Source organism: Cydia fagiglandana, chromosome 16 (genome assembly GCF_963556715.1).
Source record: "Cydia fagiglandana chromosome 16, ilCydFagi1.1, whole genome shotgun sequence".
Taxonomy (NCBI): Eukaryota; Metazoa; Arthropoda; class Insecta; order Lepidoptera; family Tortricidae; genus Cydia; species Cydia fagiglandana.
In genome coordinates, this window is record NC_085947.1 from 2,432,595 (window position 1) to 2,451,044 (window position 18,450).

The following is an 18,450-nucleotide window of genomic DNA, read 5'->3' on the forward strand; positions in this document are numbered from 1 at the left end:
ATGCATTAGCATCTATGGCGGCGCGGCGGCGCGAGTTACTTTGATAGAACACGTATAACGTATGACGGCTGCTTGACAATCCCGAGTTCCTAATGCTAGTAAGTACCTATATAGTAATCTTAGTTAGGTACTTTCTGATGTAATGGGTAAAACATAATTTAGAAAAGGTCACTTCTGTGGACAATAGGTACTATAAAAGGTAACGACTGTGGTTCATATATATCCTGTTTTTCTCATTTGAGTCTCAAGTATTGAATGAAATATTCTGCCTGTAAAGGTGCTGCGCAAAAAATTGCTTTTAGATTCCCTTAAATGCGATGGCTACAGGAAAGACACGAACGAGTTTGCTATAAAACGTGTATTACCCGTATAATTTTGGTGTGTTATTTACAAAAAAAAAATTGTACCTATATAATGGTTACATTCATTACTCCAAAATGAATTGATCATTTAATTATTTAAATAGGTGTGACGCTGTAATGAATTATTTTAAAATTACCCATCAAATGCTGTATTCAAGTTCATCTAGATACAGTGAATCATTATGACCCCAAATAATCTTTACAGATAAAATTTAGATATAACTCAAATATGTGCGACTTCGGTATTCAAACACAAAGCAATAGTACAAGAGTCTAACTAAATGCGAAGGTCGAAGGCTGCGCTCTCGAAGGCAAGAAGCGTCCAGGATGATATTACAAGTGTCTAAATGCGAAGGCCGAAGGCCGAGTTCCGCGTAGGGCCGAAGGCCCGAAGCGTCCAGTCTGTCAGTTCTGTGTTTAACCACTGACATCCTGGACGCTTCGGCCTTCGCATTTAGACACTTGTAATATTGTTCTGTGTTATAGCATTTAAATCCTGGACGCTTCGGGCCTTCGGCCCTACGCGGAGCTCGGCCTTCGGCCTTCGGCCTTCGCATTTAGACACTTGTACTATTTTTCTGTGCTAAAGCACTGATGTCCTGCACGCTTCGGGCCTTCGGTCCTACGCGGAGCTCGGCCTTCGCATTTAGACACTTGTATTATTGTAATGTGTTAAAGCACTGACATCTTGGACGCTTCGGGCCTTCGGCCCTACGCGGAGCTCGGCCTTCGGCCTTCGCATTTAGACACTTGTACTATTGTTCTGTGTTATAGCACTTAAATCCTGGACGCTTCGGGCCTTCGGCCCTACGCGGAGCTCGGCCTTCGGCCTTCGCATTTAGACACTTGTATTATTGTTCTGTGCTAAAACACTGATGTCCTGGACGCTTCGGGCCTTCGGCCCTACGCGGAGCTCGGCCTTCGGCCTTCACATTTCGACACTTGTATTATTGTTTTGTGTTATAGTACTTAAATGCTGGACGCTTCGGGCCTTCGGCCCTACGCGGAGCTCGGCCTTCGGCCTTCGCATTTAGACACTTTTTCTGTGTTAAAGCACTAACATTCTGGACGCTTCGAGCCTTCGGCCCTACGCGGAGCTCGGCCTTCGGCCTTCGCATTTAGAAACTTTTACTATTTTTCTGTGCTAAAGCACTGACATCTTGGACGCTTCGGGCCTTCGGCCCTACGCGGAGCTCGGCCTTCGGCCTTCGCATTTAGACACTTGTACTATTGTTCTGTGTTAAAGCACTTAAATCCTGGACGCTTCGGGCCTTCGGCCTTCGCATTTAGACACTTGTACTATTGTTTTGTGTTATAGTACTTAAATCCTGGACGCTTCGGGCCTTCGGCCCTACGCGGAGCTCGGCCTGCGGCCTTCGCATTTAGACACTTGTACTATTGTTCTGTGTTAAAACACTAACATTCTGGACGCTTCGGGCCTTCGGCCCTACGCGGAGCTCGGCCTTCGGCCTTCGCATTTAGACACTTGTAATATTGTTATGTGTTTAAGCACTGACATCTTGGACGCTTCGGGCCTTCGGCCCTACGCGGAGCTCGGCCTTCGGCCTTCGCATTTAGACACTTGTACTATTGTTCTGTGTTATAGCACTTAAATCCTGGACGCTTCGGGCCTTCGGCCTTCGCATTTAGACACTTGTACTATTGTTTTGTGTTATAGTACTTAAATCCTGGACGCTTCGGGCCTTCGGCCCTACGCGGAGCTCGGCCTTCGGCCTTCGCATTTAGACACTTGTACTATTGTTCTGTGTTAAAGCACTAACATTCTGGACGCTTCGGGCCTTCGGCCTTCGCATTTTGACACTTTTACTATTTTTCTGTGCTAAAGCACTGACATCTTGGACGCTTCGGGCCTTCGGCCCTACGCGGAGCTCGGCCTTCGGCCTTCGCATTTAAACACTTTTACTATTGTTCTGTGTTATAGCACTTAAATCCTGGACGCTTCGGGCCTTCGGCCCTACGCGGAGCTCGGCCTGCGGCCTTCGCATTTAGACACTTGTACTATTGTTCTGTGTTAAAACACTAACATTCTGGACGCTTCGGGCCTTCGGCCCTACGCGGAGCTCGGCCTTCGGCCTTCGCATTTAGACACTTGTAATATTGTTATGTGTTTAAGCACTGACATCTTGGACGCTTCGGGCCTTCGGCCCTACGCGGAGCTCGGCCTTCGGCCTTCGCATTTAGACACTTTTACTATTGTTCTGTGCTATAGCACTTAAATCCTGGACGCTTCGGGCCTTCGGCCCTACGCGGAGCTCGGCCTTCGGCCTTCGGCCTTCGCATTTAGACACTTGTACTATTGTTCTGTGTTAAAGCACTAACATTCTGGACGCTTCGGGCCTTCGGCCCTACGCGGAGCTCGGCCTTCGGCCTTCGCATTTAGACACTTTTACTATTTTTCTGTGTTATAGCACTTAAATCCTGGACGCTTCGGGCCTTCGGCCCTACGCGGAGCTCGGCCTTCGGCCTTCGCATTTAGACACTTGTACTATTGTTCTGTGTTAAAGCACTAACATTCTAGATGCTTCGGGCCTTCGGCCCTACGCGGAGCTCGGCCTTCGGCCTTCGCATTTAGACACTTGTAATATTGTTATGTGTTTAAGCACTGACATCTTGGACGCTTCGGGCCTTCGGCCCAACGCGGAGCTCGGCCTTCGGCCTTCGCATTTAGACACTTTTACTATTGTTCTGTGTTATAGCACTTAAATCCTGGACGCTTCGGGCCTTCGGCCCTACGCGGAGCTCGGCCTTCGGCCTTCGCATTTAGACACTTGTACTATTGTTCTGTGTTAAAGCACTAGCATTCTAGACGCTTCGGGCCTTCGGCCCTACGCGGAGCTCGGCCTTCGGCCTTCGCATTTAGACACTTGTAATATTGTTATGTGTTTAAGCACTGACATCTTGGACGCTTCGGGCCTTCGGCCCTACGCGGAGCTCGGCCTTCGGCCTTCGCATTTAGACACTTTTACTATTGTTCTGTGTTATAGCATTCAAATCCTGGACGCTTCGGGCCTTCGGCCCTACGCGGAGCTCGGCCTTCGGCCTTCGCATTTAGACACTTGTACTATTGTTCTGTGTTAAAGCACTAACATTCTGGACGCTTCGGGCCTCCGGCCCTACGCGGAGCTCGGCCTTCGGCCTTCGCATTTAGACACTTGTACTATTATTCTGTGTTATAGCACTTAAATCCTGGACGCTTCGGGCCTTCGGCTCTACGCGGAGCTCGGCCTTCGGCCTTCGCATTGGCGGTCTACACCACGTTTCACGTCAGCCATAGCGGCTGTGTCCCTGATACAGCCTCTCTCATTTTTTTAGCATAATTTAGTCTAAGCCAAGTTTGCACCAACTTGGCAGCAACAATATGCGCCATCGCCTTATGTGGTTCATATTTTCATATGAATTTTGACTTTAGTGGACGGATGGACATCGACGGACTATATAAAGTTGGTCAAGCAGATCTTGTCAGTAGAAGAAGTCGGCAAATTTGAAAAATGTATGTGTTTTAAGTGTCTAATTTCAAGTTATATTTTAGCATTTTTTTAGCATAGAGGTATTTCAAAAAACGTTGGCATAATCTAGACATTAGTCTAGCATTTTTTCAAAATCCGAATTGGCAAAACTGAAAGTATCCGTTCAGCGAGATATGTATTGTTTTAATATTAAACTCGGGAGTATTTACGAGACCGGTTTTTTCATTACGCGGAGCTGTTTTGCATGTAAAGTGCGCTAGGAAATTAACTGGTCTTTATATTAATGTTTGGTAAATGTAAAAAGCTTAAATGGGTGAACTGAAGTTTAAATGGAACGGAGCATTGTTTGAAAACTTGGGTTTTTTTTAATAAGCTCTATGAAGGCCGTGGAAAATAATGAGTTGGTTTGGGATTATGATATTGTTTTTTTTTTTTTAATTTTTGGTAGCTGATATCCGAAATTGGTACCGTAAAACGGGGTGAGTAGGTTTCGCGGTGAGAGGTGGGTTATTATTGGGGAGAGAATGTTTGAGAGGGGGGTGAGAAGGGATTTTAAGGCTACTGCTACAAAAATAATGTATTTCAATTTAAAATTGAGCTATAGTAATACGCATAATAAAAAAAATCGATCCAACAATCTTTCAAAATCACCTTTGTATGAAAACCCCTCTCACCCCAAATACGAGGCACTACGGGGTGAGGTGGGTTTTCCTCTTTATCGTCAAAGTTATGAAATGGAACTTCCCAAAATGAAATAAAAACTAAAATACGTCCGGAACACTTATTATATACACCATTCAGTTTTCATATGTAAAAATAAAATATTATTGAGGATTGAATTTCAGTTTTGACCCTACCCACCCCATTTTACGGTATATCTATTCATACTTCTTATACATTTCATGAATGTGAGTAAGAAAGGTGTTAGTACATACCTAAAAAGTCCATCACAAACTGCCGAGATCTCTAACACGTAATATAATTTTGTACTGAAATAATCTAATATTCCTTCTTCTTCTTCCTCGTGTTATCCCGGCATTTCACCACGGCTCATGGGAGCATGATGGCGTCCGCTTGACAACTAATCCCAAGAATTGACGCAGGCCTATTTATTACGAAAGCGACTGCCATCTGACTTTCCAACCCAAACTGGGCCTTGGGCGGTTTTTTTCTTCAGCGATAAGACCGCCTGTTGTTACCTCTGTCTTCACGTAGTATGTATAAATGTTTTTCCATGCATATTGTTACCATTATTATTTTAGGGGGCTAATTAAAATGGAATAAAGGAAACTAGTACATTACTTATAATACATTTATTTGACTAAACGACAAATATCTAAGTTTAGAAGTGTCAAATGTTAACTTATGACATTATAATATATTAAATAGCCTCGGCTAGCTTACTACAGACTTAACTAAAAATATGAGAGCAAATGTGGGTTTGGCGGCTACATTTCTTATGGTTGGGCACTCTGGGTAGGTGATATAAAAATTAAGGAAAATTATTTAAAGTAAGTTGGGCGCCTTGGAGAATATAAAAAATTGGTTGTCTCTGACCTTTTAAGTAGTGACATTAGAAGGAAGGTACCACTGCCGACACACTAATAGAGACTCATGTCGCAGTGCCTCTGCATCCATGGTAGTTGTAGTAATAGCGAACAGGCCCCGACCGCCGGTACACCAAGCTGGCTGGGGGCTGCCTTACAGCCAAACTGTAGACTAAGTGGTAGGCCCTGTAACGAGTTACAGGTAGTAAGACAGGGTTCACAGACTTTAGACAAGCTGGAACCTAAACAAAGGAGAAAAATCGGTTCATGATTTAAAGAGCGGACCCCCGCATGGGCGTAAGGATTACGAATTCAAAAACAAGTAATTAACTTACCCATCGAGGAGAAGCGGCATACGTGGCCGGGATTGACCAGCATGTCGACTCGATGAGGCCTCCACCAACACACCATCGTCTCACACGACTTCCATATAGAATAAAAATCCGGGACTGTGAAATAAAATTCACCACGCTATTAAATGGAATCTTATGCACAAAACCCGTCGCAAAAATCACCAAAATACTCACTTAAAAAGGAGATGTCTCCCGATGGGATGTATTATAGCCATTAAACGGCTTTCATACGGCGAAACACCGCAAAAGAAAACGGTCCACGATCTTCATTTTGACAGGAAGAATAATGACAAGTCAAATGGCAGAGTTGCCACAGCCCGAACTGGATTCGTGCGATCCTAGGTGACTTTGAAAAGAAAACATTACCTTTCTTCTTTAATTTACTTGGACTAATATTAAATAGAAAGAAAAAACAATATTTGAAGACAATTTTAATTTACAAACCCCTTTCGATTAAAAGAAAACCAAAAATGTAGGAAGAAGCCTAAATTAATTTTTAATATAGCAACCCGGACCATGTTGTTATCGACTGTGCTCGCCAGATGGCGTTAAGGGTATCAAACGAATATGGGTCACATACAAAACAGTATTGAAAAATGAAGAATTAAAATTTTGTTGTTACAATATGCAATTTATTTAAAATATAAAACTCATTTATTAATATTGTCTAAACGACTTGAAAATTGAGAACACATATCAGTGTCGTAAATAGCTATGACAGTCTCGTCACGACATTCGTGTTGAGTGCACGCGGCGATCTAATATTGTTATTGCATTTATTGTTTACGACGTGCGGTATCTGTTGTCATGCAAGCTGTAGGCTGGTAATTCCGTAAACAACATGTCTACGGAACTACCGGAGTCGGACTTAGGCTCAGACATGGATGTGACAGAAACAGAAGTATTATCACAAAAATCAACATCAGCAGAAGAGAATGAAGTCGTAGAAAAAGTAACAGAAGTTCAGGAGCAGAAAGAAGATAACTTGAATGAGAGGGCTCAAAAACGGGAAAGACAGGATGATGAGCAAGAATCATGGCAAAAAGTTGAAAACCTTAAAAAACCTAAGAAGGAGGCAATAGAAGTATTCATTTCGAGTAGCGAAAAACTACCTAAACAATTTGCCATTGCAAAATTACTTACAATTGCAGGTTTATTCAAGATTAAAAAAATTAAATATATAAATCAGTACAAACTAAAACTCGAGGTGCCCGACGAGACCTATGCAAAAAAGGTAATTGACTGTGAGGAGTTTAAAAAGAAGGAATGGAAAGTTCAACGAGTTACCGAAGTGGAAATGTCTTACGGTATTATAAGGGGGGTTGACCTGGAGCTAACCGACAGCGATATACTTAGGGATATCTCCAGCCCTAGTAATGTCAAGATTGTATCGGCAAAACGGTTACAGAAGAGAGGAGAAGGTAATAAATGGGTACCCAGCGAGGTGGCTAAAGTAATATTTTCCGGATCGCAACTGCCAGCATACGTAAATATAGATAACTTACGCGTCAAGGTCGAACCTTTCATCTTTCCTGCTACGCAATGCTCGAAATGCTGGAAATTCGGACATACTAAAGCCAGATGTTCATCTCGAAATGTTATATGCCCCAAATGCAGCGGTCAACATGAAAACTGCGAGATTGAGATATTCCAATGCGTTAACTGCAAGGGGAATCACATGGCTCTAAATAGATCGTGCCCAGTTTACTTAAAAGAGAAAAAGATAAGGGAATTAATGGCGGAGTTCAACTGCACATATCGGGTTGCTTGCAACATTTATGTTGAACCAGAACAACATGCTCATAAAGAGATCCGTAGCGATAATACCATTCAAGAGCACACATTTCGATTAAATACGCACAACAGTTTTATTGATTTAGATCTGGAAGAAACAAGTCCCCATAAATACGTACCTATCTTATCTTCGTTTGCCCAAACGCTTAAACGTCCTAAGTCACCGCCCGGCAACCGGGCGGTCCCTAGAGACGCAAGTAGCAGCATCAGCAAAAATGAGCGACAACAGTACGAGCGCCCGGCGGACCGCATTCCAGAGAAATCAGCTGATAACACGGAAAACGATCAAGTACACAACTCGCGCAAAGTACATTTTAGTGAGTTATTAAGTCGTTTAAAAGAAATATTATTTTTAAAAGACATTAGTATGCATGAAAAAATTAAAAATATAATTAAGTCCTGTATTGAATGGTTAGTTCTCGTAGTAGTAGATTTTATGTCTGAGTGGCCTATTTTGAAAAGTATTGTGGAAATGTTAACCCGTCATGGAATTTAGTCGTAAAAATAAAAATATGAAGTTGAACATTCTGCAGTGGAATGCGCAAAGTTTAAGACCAAAAGTGTTAGCCCTTGAAAATTTATTACTACGAGAAAAAATCCATATATGTATCATATCGGAAACTTGGCTCGAACCAAATAGCAACTTAAAAATTGGATCTTATAATATCTACAGACAAGACCGCGATGACTCATACGGAGGAATAGCTATAATAACTCATCGATCGATTCGAGCGCAAGTTAATAACTTTAGTTTTCGTAATGGTTGCATACAAATTATGTGTGTTAAGATATTTAATTGTTCGTATTTGCAAAACATTATCGCCGTGTATTGCCCGCCTAGAGTTTCCACTACAACAGATGATTGGAAAATGATATTTTCGAAGTGGAATAGTAAAACATTAATATGTGGTGATTTTAATGGCCACCATCCTAACTGGTCGTGCAAGATTAATGGTAGGGGCTTACAAATATACGATGCCGCGTCTGATTATAATTACGTGTCGCTTAATAATGGTGTAGCTACTTGGGGTAAAATGGTTTTGGACAGATGGTTGTCAAGCTCACCTGACATTACATTTGCATCATCAGACATTGCACTCCGATTTTCTTGGACGGTTTTCAACGAGAGTTTAGGTAGTGATCACTTAATGATTTTCATGTCTACCAAAATCGAACTTAATAACATAAACACACAAAAAAGAAATTTTAAAAAGGCTGATTGGACTAAATATAGGGAAACATTGATTGAGCTCTTTAAAAATAAAAATCTTGATGGGGATCCTCAGCTAGTGTATGACACGTTTTTGCAGTACATTAATTCGGCAGCTAATGAATCAATTCCTCTGATTAAACTTTGTGCTGACCCTACTCGCACGTTTAACATTAAGCCATACTGGACTCCAGAGTTGTCTAGGTCAGTTGCGGTGCGTAGGCAGGCGTTATCTCAACTTAGAAGAAATCCCACTCCGGTTAATTTAAGTACTTATAAACAAAAAACTGCTGAGGCACAGCGCCTAATTAGGAAAGCGGCAGCAGAATCGTTTAAATTTTTTTGTAATAGTATTGACAGCACAGTATCTAGTAGTCATTTATGGAATAAAATGAAATGGTTGAAAGGATACAAAACAGTAAGAAATGCCTTAGATTTCGAAAAATCAGAGCAATTTCTTACCCGTTTAACGCCTGACTATGTGTTACCACAGGACCCAGTCTTTACATCAATAAACCCACAACTTGAAGCACCTATTTCGATTCAAGAACTTAATAATACCATTAAAAAGAAAGACACGGCACCTGGAATCGACGACATTTCTTATTCGATGTTATATAACCTGCCAGATAAACAAATTTTAGTTGATATGTTCAATATGTTTTTGAGTGAAGGAAAAGTACCTACCCAGTGGCGTGACATTAAAGTAATCGCAATACCGAAACCAGGGCGAGATCTCAATGACATCGCATCATTAAGACCCATATCTCTAATTTCTTGCATTTGCAAAACTTTACATACCATTATAACTAGGCGGCTAGAATGGTATTTCGAGAGTAAGAATTTGTTTTCTAGAAATACAGTAGGCTTTCGCAGAACCCAGTCGTGTCTTGATAATTTGGTTCGTCTTGTTACACATATTCAGATAGGGTATACTAATAAACAACAAACCATAGGTTGCTTTGTGGATATAGATAACGCATATAATAATGTTAACATTAGAGCAGTGGTAGAAAAACTAGATGCATAGGGCGTGGGGTCCTCTATATGTAAATACTTATGGGAATTTCTGAAGGAAAGACATGTATCTGTCACTGAATCTACCGGTAATAGTCTAATCACAAGGTGGACGATGTTAGGATTAGCACAGGGAGATCCAGTGTCTCCGATTCTATTTAATGTAGTCACTACGGACATTTGTAGGAGGATAAATAATGTATACATATCGCAATATGCTGACGACTTTGTGTTATACGTATCAGGACAAAACTTAAGATTTATGACAATTACACTTCAAAGGGCTGTAGATCAAATGTCACAACTGTTGGAAGAGGTTAGCTTACAGGTATCACCAAGCAAAAGCAAAGTTTGTATTTTCTCAAGAGGCAGGACCCGACGTCAAGTTGATGTAAACATAGGAGATGTTAGGCTAGAAAATGTTTCGACAGTTAAATACTTAGGACTATGGTTAGACCAATCTTTAAGGTGGAATAAACAGGTTAACGACATGTGCCAGAAATTAAGAAAATTTTTAAATGTGTTCCACGTTTTGGCAGGTTCTTCATGGGGGGTTCATCCTATACACTTAAGGAGACTATATATTTCAATTATCCGAAGCCGGTTGGAATTTGCATGCTTTCTTTTTGATAACAGTTCTAAAACCAATTTGGATAAGCTAGATAGGGTCCAAAACCAGGCTATGAGAGTGGTTGGAGGTTTTATAAAAACCAGCCCAATACACGTTATGGAATCAGAATTATGTCTTCCACCGTTGTCAGTAAGAAGAAAGTACCTCGCATCAAAATTTTGGTTAAAGGCAAAATCGATCGAAAATAGTGAGAGTATTTCCATTATAGCTAACCTTGCGTCTATATGTCACCGTAGTCCGTATTGGAATACCAAAAAGAAGCCGCTATTGGTCTTAGTACATAATGAGCTGTCTAATGAAGCAATTCAGTGTTCTCGCATGCTGGAAATGTTTTCACTTTCTACGTGGGTAACAAACATAGATATAAAATCACGAATATGCCTCACAATAGATAATGTCCAGGGACCTAAAAAGGGTTATAGCTCGGTGGACCTACTACGGGAAACTATAAAAACCATTAGGAAAAAGTACAATGAGTTCACTCAGATTTACACTGATGGGTCAAAGATGGGAAACGCGGTCGGAGCGGCATTTTACGATCCTCAAACTAATACCACAGCAGCTTTCAAATTAAACAATAGGATTTCTATAATGGCGGCAGAGCTATACGCAATTACTGAATCGTTGTCATACATACAGTCGTGTAATGGGACAAATTTTGTAGTGCTCAGTGACTCGAAGAGCGCGCTACAACATTTAGCTCGATGTACCTCTGGCGACAGAGGTCTCCCCGTAGCTTACACCATTCTGGATATATATTTAAAGCTTTTAAATAGTGGCAAGAATATACAATTCCAATGGGTTCCATCACATATTAATGTCGTGGGTAACGAAGTTGCGGATATATTTGCTAAAATTGGAGTGGACGAAGGTATTTCTGTAAACTGTATGCCTTTCTTTACCGACTTGCTAAGAGAAGTCAAAATAAAATGTTTTGAAATTTGGAAGGATCACTTCGATAGGAGGTCGAAAGAGAAAGGCATATGGTATAAAACTCTAGTTAGTGAACCACCGAAGATACCCTGGTTCTATGACGCTCAGCTAAACAGACAACTTGTTGTTACGAGCATGCGACTGCGCTCCGGGCACATACCGCTTAATGTGTTCGGGCACCTTATGAGAGTAGTGGATTCTCCAAACTGTTCAAGCTGTGGGGTAAGAGAAGATACCTACCACGCATTGGTGGAGTGTGCTCGGATCGGAGCCGACCGCAGGGCATTTGAAACGCAAGCCAAACTTAACCTAACGGACGTTGGCGTATGTAATATATTGCTGTCTAAACCTACATCTAAGCAGACTATTAAATTGTACCACTTAATAAACAAATTGTTAAATTGTAGACATTAATCATAATTATGTAATTCTTATGAGGCCGGCATCATCGCACAGCGACGAAGGCCTTTCTTTTTCTAAATAAAGATTAAAAAAAAAAAAAAAATAGCTATGAATCATGCATGTTTTAGTTTAATCTTTACGTATAAGTTTGCAATTTTTACTTTTGTACTTATTTTTACTTAACTTCCTGGCGTTTAAAGTTACAGTCTACGCTCGACAATCAGCGTTGGCTGAATAGGTTCGAAAATTGGCGGGTCGTTGCCCATTGGCGGGAACGTTAAAAAATTAAAAAAGTTAAATGAAAAAAAGATGTGGAATAGAAAAACAAAAGGGGATCGCTTGGAGATTGGGAAGAGGGAACATACAATTGATTGATAAAAAGGTTTATGATTGTAACTGATAGTAAATATATGTGTTTGCTGCATTTGTTGGTGTTTTACTGATTTAATCTTACACATTGTACTTTTCCCCAGGATGTACGGACAATATAAACGGCGTGAACACGGACGGCGTGCAAGAGCTGGACTACACTGACGTGGATCTGGGTCTGGCACAACGAGGGCCACACTTTGATGTGGCGTACTCTAAGAACGTCACGGCGTTGGTTGGGAAGACTGCGCAGCTTAACTGCAGAGTGCACGATCTTGGCAACAGAACGGTAAGGTTTTGTTTCACTAAAGACAATGTTCAACATATATTTTGAGGTGGCGTCCTCTAAGAACGTCACGGCGCTGGTTGGGAAGACTGCGCAGCTTAACTGCAGAGTGCACGATCTTGGCAACAGAACGGTAAGCTTTTGTTTCACTAAAGACAATGTTCAACATATATTTTGAGGTGGCGTCCTCTAAGAACGTCACGGCGCTGGTTGGGAAGACTGCGCAGCTTAACTGCAGAGTGCACGATCTTGGCAACAGAACGGTAAGCTTTTGTTTTACTAAAGACAATGTTCAACATATATTTTGAGGTGGCGTCCTCTAAGAACGTCACGGCGCTGGTTGGGAAGACTGCGCAGCTTAACTGCAGAGTGCACGATCTTGGCAACAGAACGGTAAGTTTTTGTTTTACTAAAGACAATGTTCAACATATATTTTGAGGTGGCGTATTCTAAGAACGTCACGGCGTTGGTTGGAAAGACTGCGCAGCTTAACTGCAGAGTGCACGATCTTGGCAACAGAACGGTAAGTTTTTGTTTTGCCCCCTACTTAGTGTGATCCGACTGCGTGACCAGCGTTCGCGTTTGTGTTATGTCTATTTTTGTATGGGAGACTGAACAGACAACGTACATTTTGGAAACTAAAATTCCTATACAAATGACATGACGCAAACACATACGTTTCTGTAAACGGTGAAGGGCCATTTCAGAGCAATTTAAGACGAAACATTGAGGCCAACTGCGATATCAAGGCAGGAGTGCGCACGGGCGCTTAACATCATTTATTTAGATGTTATGTTGATGTGACATTGTATGTTTGAATTTAGTCATTCGCAACACGAGTGAGTGCCCATACCTCTCTTAATATTGTACATACATGGTATTTTCGTGGGTCTCGCAAGCCACGACGGCGATGGCGAGTTGACCTTGACGCCTTTGATAGGAACTGGTGGGAGATGGGTGAAGACCGAGATACGTGGAAGTGGGGAAGGGAGCCCTTTGCCCAGCAGTGGGACACTCTAAGCTCATCATCATCTTTCTCGCGTTGTCCCGGCATTTTTCCACGGCTCATGGGAGCCTGGGGTCCGCTTGACAACTAATCCCCTGAATTGGCGTAGGCACTAGTTTTTACGAAAGCGACTGCCATCTGACCTTCCAACCCAGAGGGTAAATTACGCCTTATTGGGATTAGTCCGGTTTCCTCACGATGTTTTCCTTCACCGAAAAGTGACTACTAAATATCAAATGATATTTCGTACATAAGTTCCGAAGAATTCATTGATATGAGCTCTTACGATACTCTAGGCTCATATAAAGAAATAAATATTTTTTGTGCAGGTCTCATGGATCCGACACCGCGACATCCACCTCCTGACCTCCGGTCGGATGACGTACACCTCGGACCAGAGGTTCATCAGCGTCCACAATCCTCACACAGAAGACTGGATATTGAAAGTGAGTCGCATGCTTTAAAAACGAAAACGTTACTTTTTTTAGGTTCCGTACCCAAAGGGCATCTTATCTTATCTTATTGTTTTCGGGGACCCTTGTGGATATACTTCGACCCCTGGGGATCTTTTGTGCAAATTATCCCCTAGAAAAGATCCGTCAACTACTCAAGAGCTTTTCCCACCATATCCATGTGCCGGATGATGGAGCTCATGGGTAGCGTTTTAAAGTCCTTCATTCTTTTACCCAAAGGGTAAAATTGGGACCCTATTATTAAGACTCCGCTGTCCGTCTGTCTATCCGTCTGTATGTCTGTCACCAGGCTGTATCTCATGAACCGTAATAGCTAGACAGTTGAAATTTTCTAGTAGCTGTGAGCTAGCGAGAAAATACGATCAAATGATTTTAATGTCGGTGTACGTTTGAATTGACCTGATTGAATCTTTGCTTTAAGAAGCTCACTCATTACCAGTTCGCCGGAAGATATCAGCCTGTCAGTTAAGGAGCCCACTGATTAACAGTCCGCCGGAAGGTATCGGCCTGTCAGTTCTTCGGAATTGTCAAAATTTTGTTCTAACTGACAGGTCAATACCGTCCGACGGACTGTTAATCAGTGGGTCCCTTTAAACGCAAAAGACAGCTGTGAACAACTGACAGGCTGATATCGTCTGGCCAACTGGTAATCTGTGGGCCGCTAAAAAGCAAACATTTAAACTACCTTCGACATGTTAAAACCTCCATTCCTTCCCGGCTCGATGTTCCAGAACGTCTCACACGAACGATCTATCTTAAAGTTGGACACGAAGCGCCCCAAATAACTAGACTGTGTGATTCCTTTGAATGCGCGAGCGAAGACGAATACCTAAACCAATGAATAGAATAGTTTATACATATTGCTCTCCTATACCTTACACACTTACACACACACTCACATACACACCCTCACAAACACAACACTTACAATTGTTAAGTTAGAGCAAGTTAGGGTTAGTTTCACCAATGTCCCAAATATTACTTACTACGTACTTAATTCTTTTTGGTGAGTCCCAAGACAGATACAGATTCAGCCTAGTTTGGGGCTCACCGGAGACCTTTTGTGCATGCTTCTGTACCTATACTTAGTTATTCCCAATAATTTTATTCTTATTCATATACAGGGTGATTCAGGAGACGTGAGCAGGACTAACACTGCGCATTTCGTAAATTATAAGCAACTGTTTTGTATCAGTATTAGTGAGGTTAACGTTAATTTTTTAGTCGAGCTGGAAAAAAAAGTTAATAATTTATTTTACGACATGCATGGTCACCCTACAATTAGAATACTAAACTACCGATATTCTGTATCAAATTGAATGTCATCGGTCTGGTTACTTTTGAAAATTCGTATCTCACTCAAGTTTGACAGTTTATTTCATAATGCTGTCATTACGGTTAAAGAGGTTTTATGTTTATTAATTAGGTTTTGTAGGGTGACCATGATTGTAGAGAATTAAATTTGCCCTCGCCAAAAAGTTAAAAAATAGGAAAAAGTGTGGTTGTTTCACCTAAATACGACGGTAATCGATCAATTATCAGTTACTGAGTGTGCAAGATCAGTCCTGCTCACGTCTCAAGAATCACCCTGTATAAGATAAACACTTACATTGTGGCATAATAAGATGTCATTTTGTCAAGTTGCTAAATCTAAAGACGCTGGTTTGATTCCAACCTTGGCATGTAGATAGGTACCTTGGATAGGTCATTCTTATGACATTCATTTCAGTTGATAAAAGTTTCTATATAAAATACACACAATCCAGTTAATTCCAGTTAGCCAATACTTTTACTTGGTATACCTACTTACCAAGTTGCTTCCAAATAAATAACAGAGACCATCATGTAATAAACACAATTGATCTCATAAAACGTACCTACTTTGTCATTGTTGTAAACAGCGCTGCTGCGCGCTACCTACTTACTTATCGACTTATCCAAGAGCCTACCGCCAACATCGGAAAATCTAATCCCTCTTTCGCTCTTGCATATTTAGACAGACATCGATTTATGACATGTCAATGTTGGCGAACTTAGCGCCACTTTTCCGAGTTCCACTAATCCGAGGTTAATCGGTTAAACCGTTAATCCTGTGTCAAATTGCACTGGTAACCATGGTAACTCCGGATTTAACCGGTTAAGCCCGGTTTTGTGGAATCGTGCAAGTGGCCCTTAGACACGTAACGATATCAAATTAAATACATACAACAAATCTACTCAAAAATCAAAATCAAATCAACTATCTCTGCAAATGGTCCCACATTTTATCTAGTCCTTATCATTAACCGGTCTCTCTCATAACCTAGTTTCTAAACCATTTTTTTTTCTTTTAGATAAGGTTTCCACAACGGCGGGATTCGGGAATCTACGAGTGCCAAGTCGGCACCACCCCGCCCATTGGTCACCGGATGTATCTATCCGTCGTTGGTAAGTTTATTTCATTAATAAAACTTTGTAATTTAAATTTTATAGGCTATAAAAGTTGGCAGCGTAACAGGGACAAACACATTTTAGAAAAAGGTCACTTTTGTGGATAATATAATCAAAGTTAACGACTTTGGTATAAAGATATCCCGTTTATCTTATTCCAGTCTCAAGTAGGTACTGACAAAATGTATCCCGTCTATAAAGCAGACCACTGACGAGCCTTCCAAATGGATGCCGTTACAATGGATTCATCCAAATGGACGGCATCCTAATATTAAACATTGTACGTTTTTGACATTCAAGGACCGATTTTGGATTGCAGCCACACTATTTGGACTGTTGGAAGGCTCGTCAGTGGCCACCTTAAAGGTGCCGCGTAAAAATTAGGTTTATAGGTTCCTTTAAATTTGCGATGTCAACAGGAAAGACGCGAACGAGTTTGCTAAAAATGTGTATGACCCAGCAGGTGGATCGAACCACGGATTGTTGGATTGAACCTATGAGTAGTTATTTCAGAACTTATGTACGATACTGGTGTATCGTACATAAGTTCTGAAATACTCATATTGATTGATATTCACCAGTCGCTTTTCGGTGAAGGAAAACATCGTAAACCGGACTAATCCCAATGAGGCCTAATTTACCCTCTGAGCTGGAAAGTTACTCAATGTTTGTACAAAATGTCCGCCATTATGAATTTATTTATTCTTGATATCATGTTAATCTGAAAACTCCCTTTTACCTTGCTGGTGTTGTCATTGTAAGTAATTTACGGTGGGTTCCTTGGACATCGAGTAGTTTGGCAAGGAAGAATGTATCTCCCAAGGCTCCCAAAATTTATGCACACCTCCTGGAATGGAGCAAACTCGGATAACACGCATTTAGGACCAACTAAAGATATTAAAACGATTTCCACCTTGCCGGGAATTAATTCCTCAAAACTCTTAGATGGAGAGAGCTACGGAAATAGGTTTGAAATTTATAGAGCAACGAAATTCCAGTAAATGACTTGGCACTTTATTGCGCATCTTGGACGTCAATTGGCACTACTTTTCCCCAAATTAAACGCCTGGCAATGTCATTCTTATATTCAAATTAAATACATAATTAGCTATTATATCACACCAAACTCTGCAGAGCTCTATAAATTGTACACCTTCAATTTATTGGACGCGTCTCACACCCACCGCTGAACAGTTGCCAGGCGCCCGGATTAATTAACAATGATAATATGCCACACTAACTACAGGGATTTCGTTGATCTATAAATTTCAAAAGTATTTCCGTAGCCTAGCTCTTAGACCATATGTTTTTGAATATAATTTGATAGGAATGGAATTTGTTAACCAAAACAGAAGAACACAGAGCTCCATTCAAAAACAACTCGTTACGTTTGTGATATCTGAAGCTCACACCGCCGTATTCGAACTTCAAGATATTCACAAGAGACGACACGTACTAGATACGTTATAGTTTAGATATCAACTAGTTCTCTTTTGCAGCGCAATTCGGGCAACCAATGTCACTTTTACGTTAGATAGAGTAAGATATATATTAGATGTGAATTGGATCTCTAAGTCATATCCTGTGGAAATCGTTCAAGAGTATCTCCAGAATCGCGCAAATGTCAAATTCGACAGGTTAGATCTTAAACATATCGTTACCGTATCTTGGTGATGTCTAAAAGATATCTAATAGATTTCTATTTCAAAATCCGAATCGGGCCCATAGAATATACATTGATTCCCTGAACCACGAAGTTTCTACAATAGGCAATAAATTTTCAACCATCAAATAACGGAATATTCGGTGTTAATCCAATTTATATCTTATCAAAGTTGGACAAGCGGCTATTATTGCTTGCGTGTCGAAAAGTTTAATGGCTTTTCTGCAAATAGTTAGCTTTATAGCTTCGTTTTTAGTCCAATAAGGGCTTAAATTGCGGTTTAATGGGATATTCATAGGACTTTTGGCATGTGATGGCTGAATAGCCAATTCCGGTCCCTAAGGGCTTGAATCATGTATCTAATTCATGAAATTGCGTTCTGTAGAGTATTATATAATTAAATATAGCCTACGCCCGTGGCTTCGTCCGCGTAGAACTCGTAGAAGTCGTTAAGAGGATAGTGGAGGACGGCTCTACACAAACGTA

The 18,450-nt window shown here is 41.0% G+C and overlaps 1 protein-coding gene across 1 annotated transcript in view; it reads left to right on the forward strand.

The window, feature by feature from the left end:
* LOC134671714 (zwei Ig domain protein zig-8-like) overlaps positions 1–18,450 on the forward strand; it is a 42,179-nt gene that overhangs the window by 8,505 nt on the left and 15,224 nt on the right. The window contains exons 2-4 of the mRNA XM_063529547.1: positions 12,211–12,395; positions 13,728–13,844; positions 16,205–16,298. Of these exons, the coding sequence (XP_063385617.1) occupies positions 12,211–12,395; positions 13,728–13,844; positions 16,205–16,298 (396 nt within the window). The remainder of the gene's footprint in view (positions 1–12,210; positions 12,396–13,727; positions 13,845–16,204; positions 16,299–18,450) is intronic.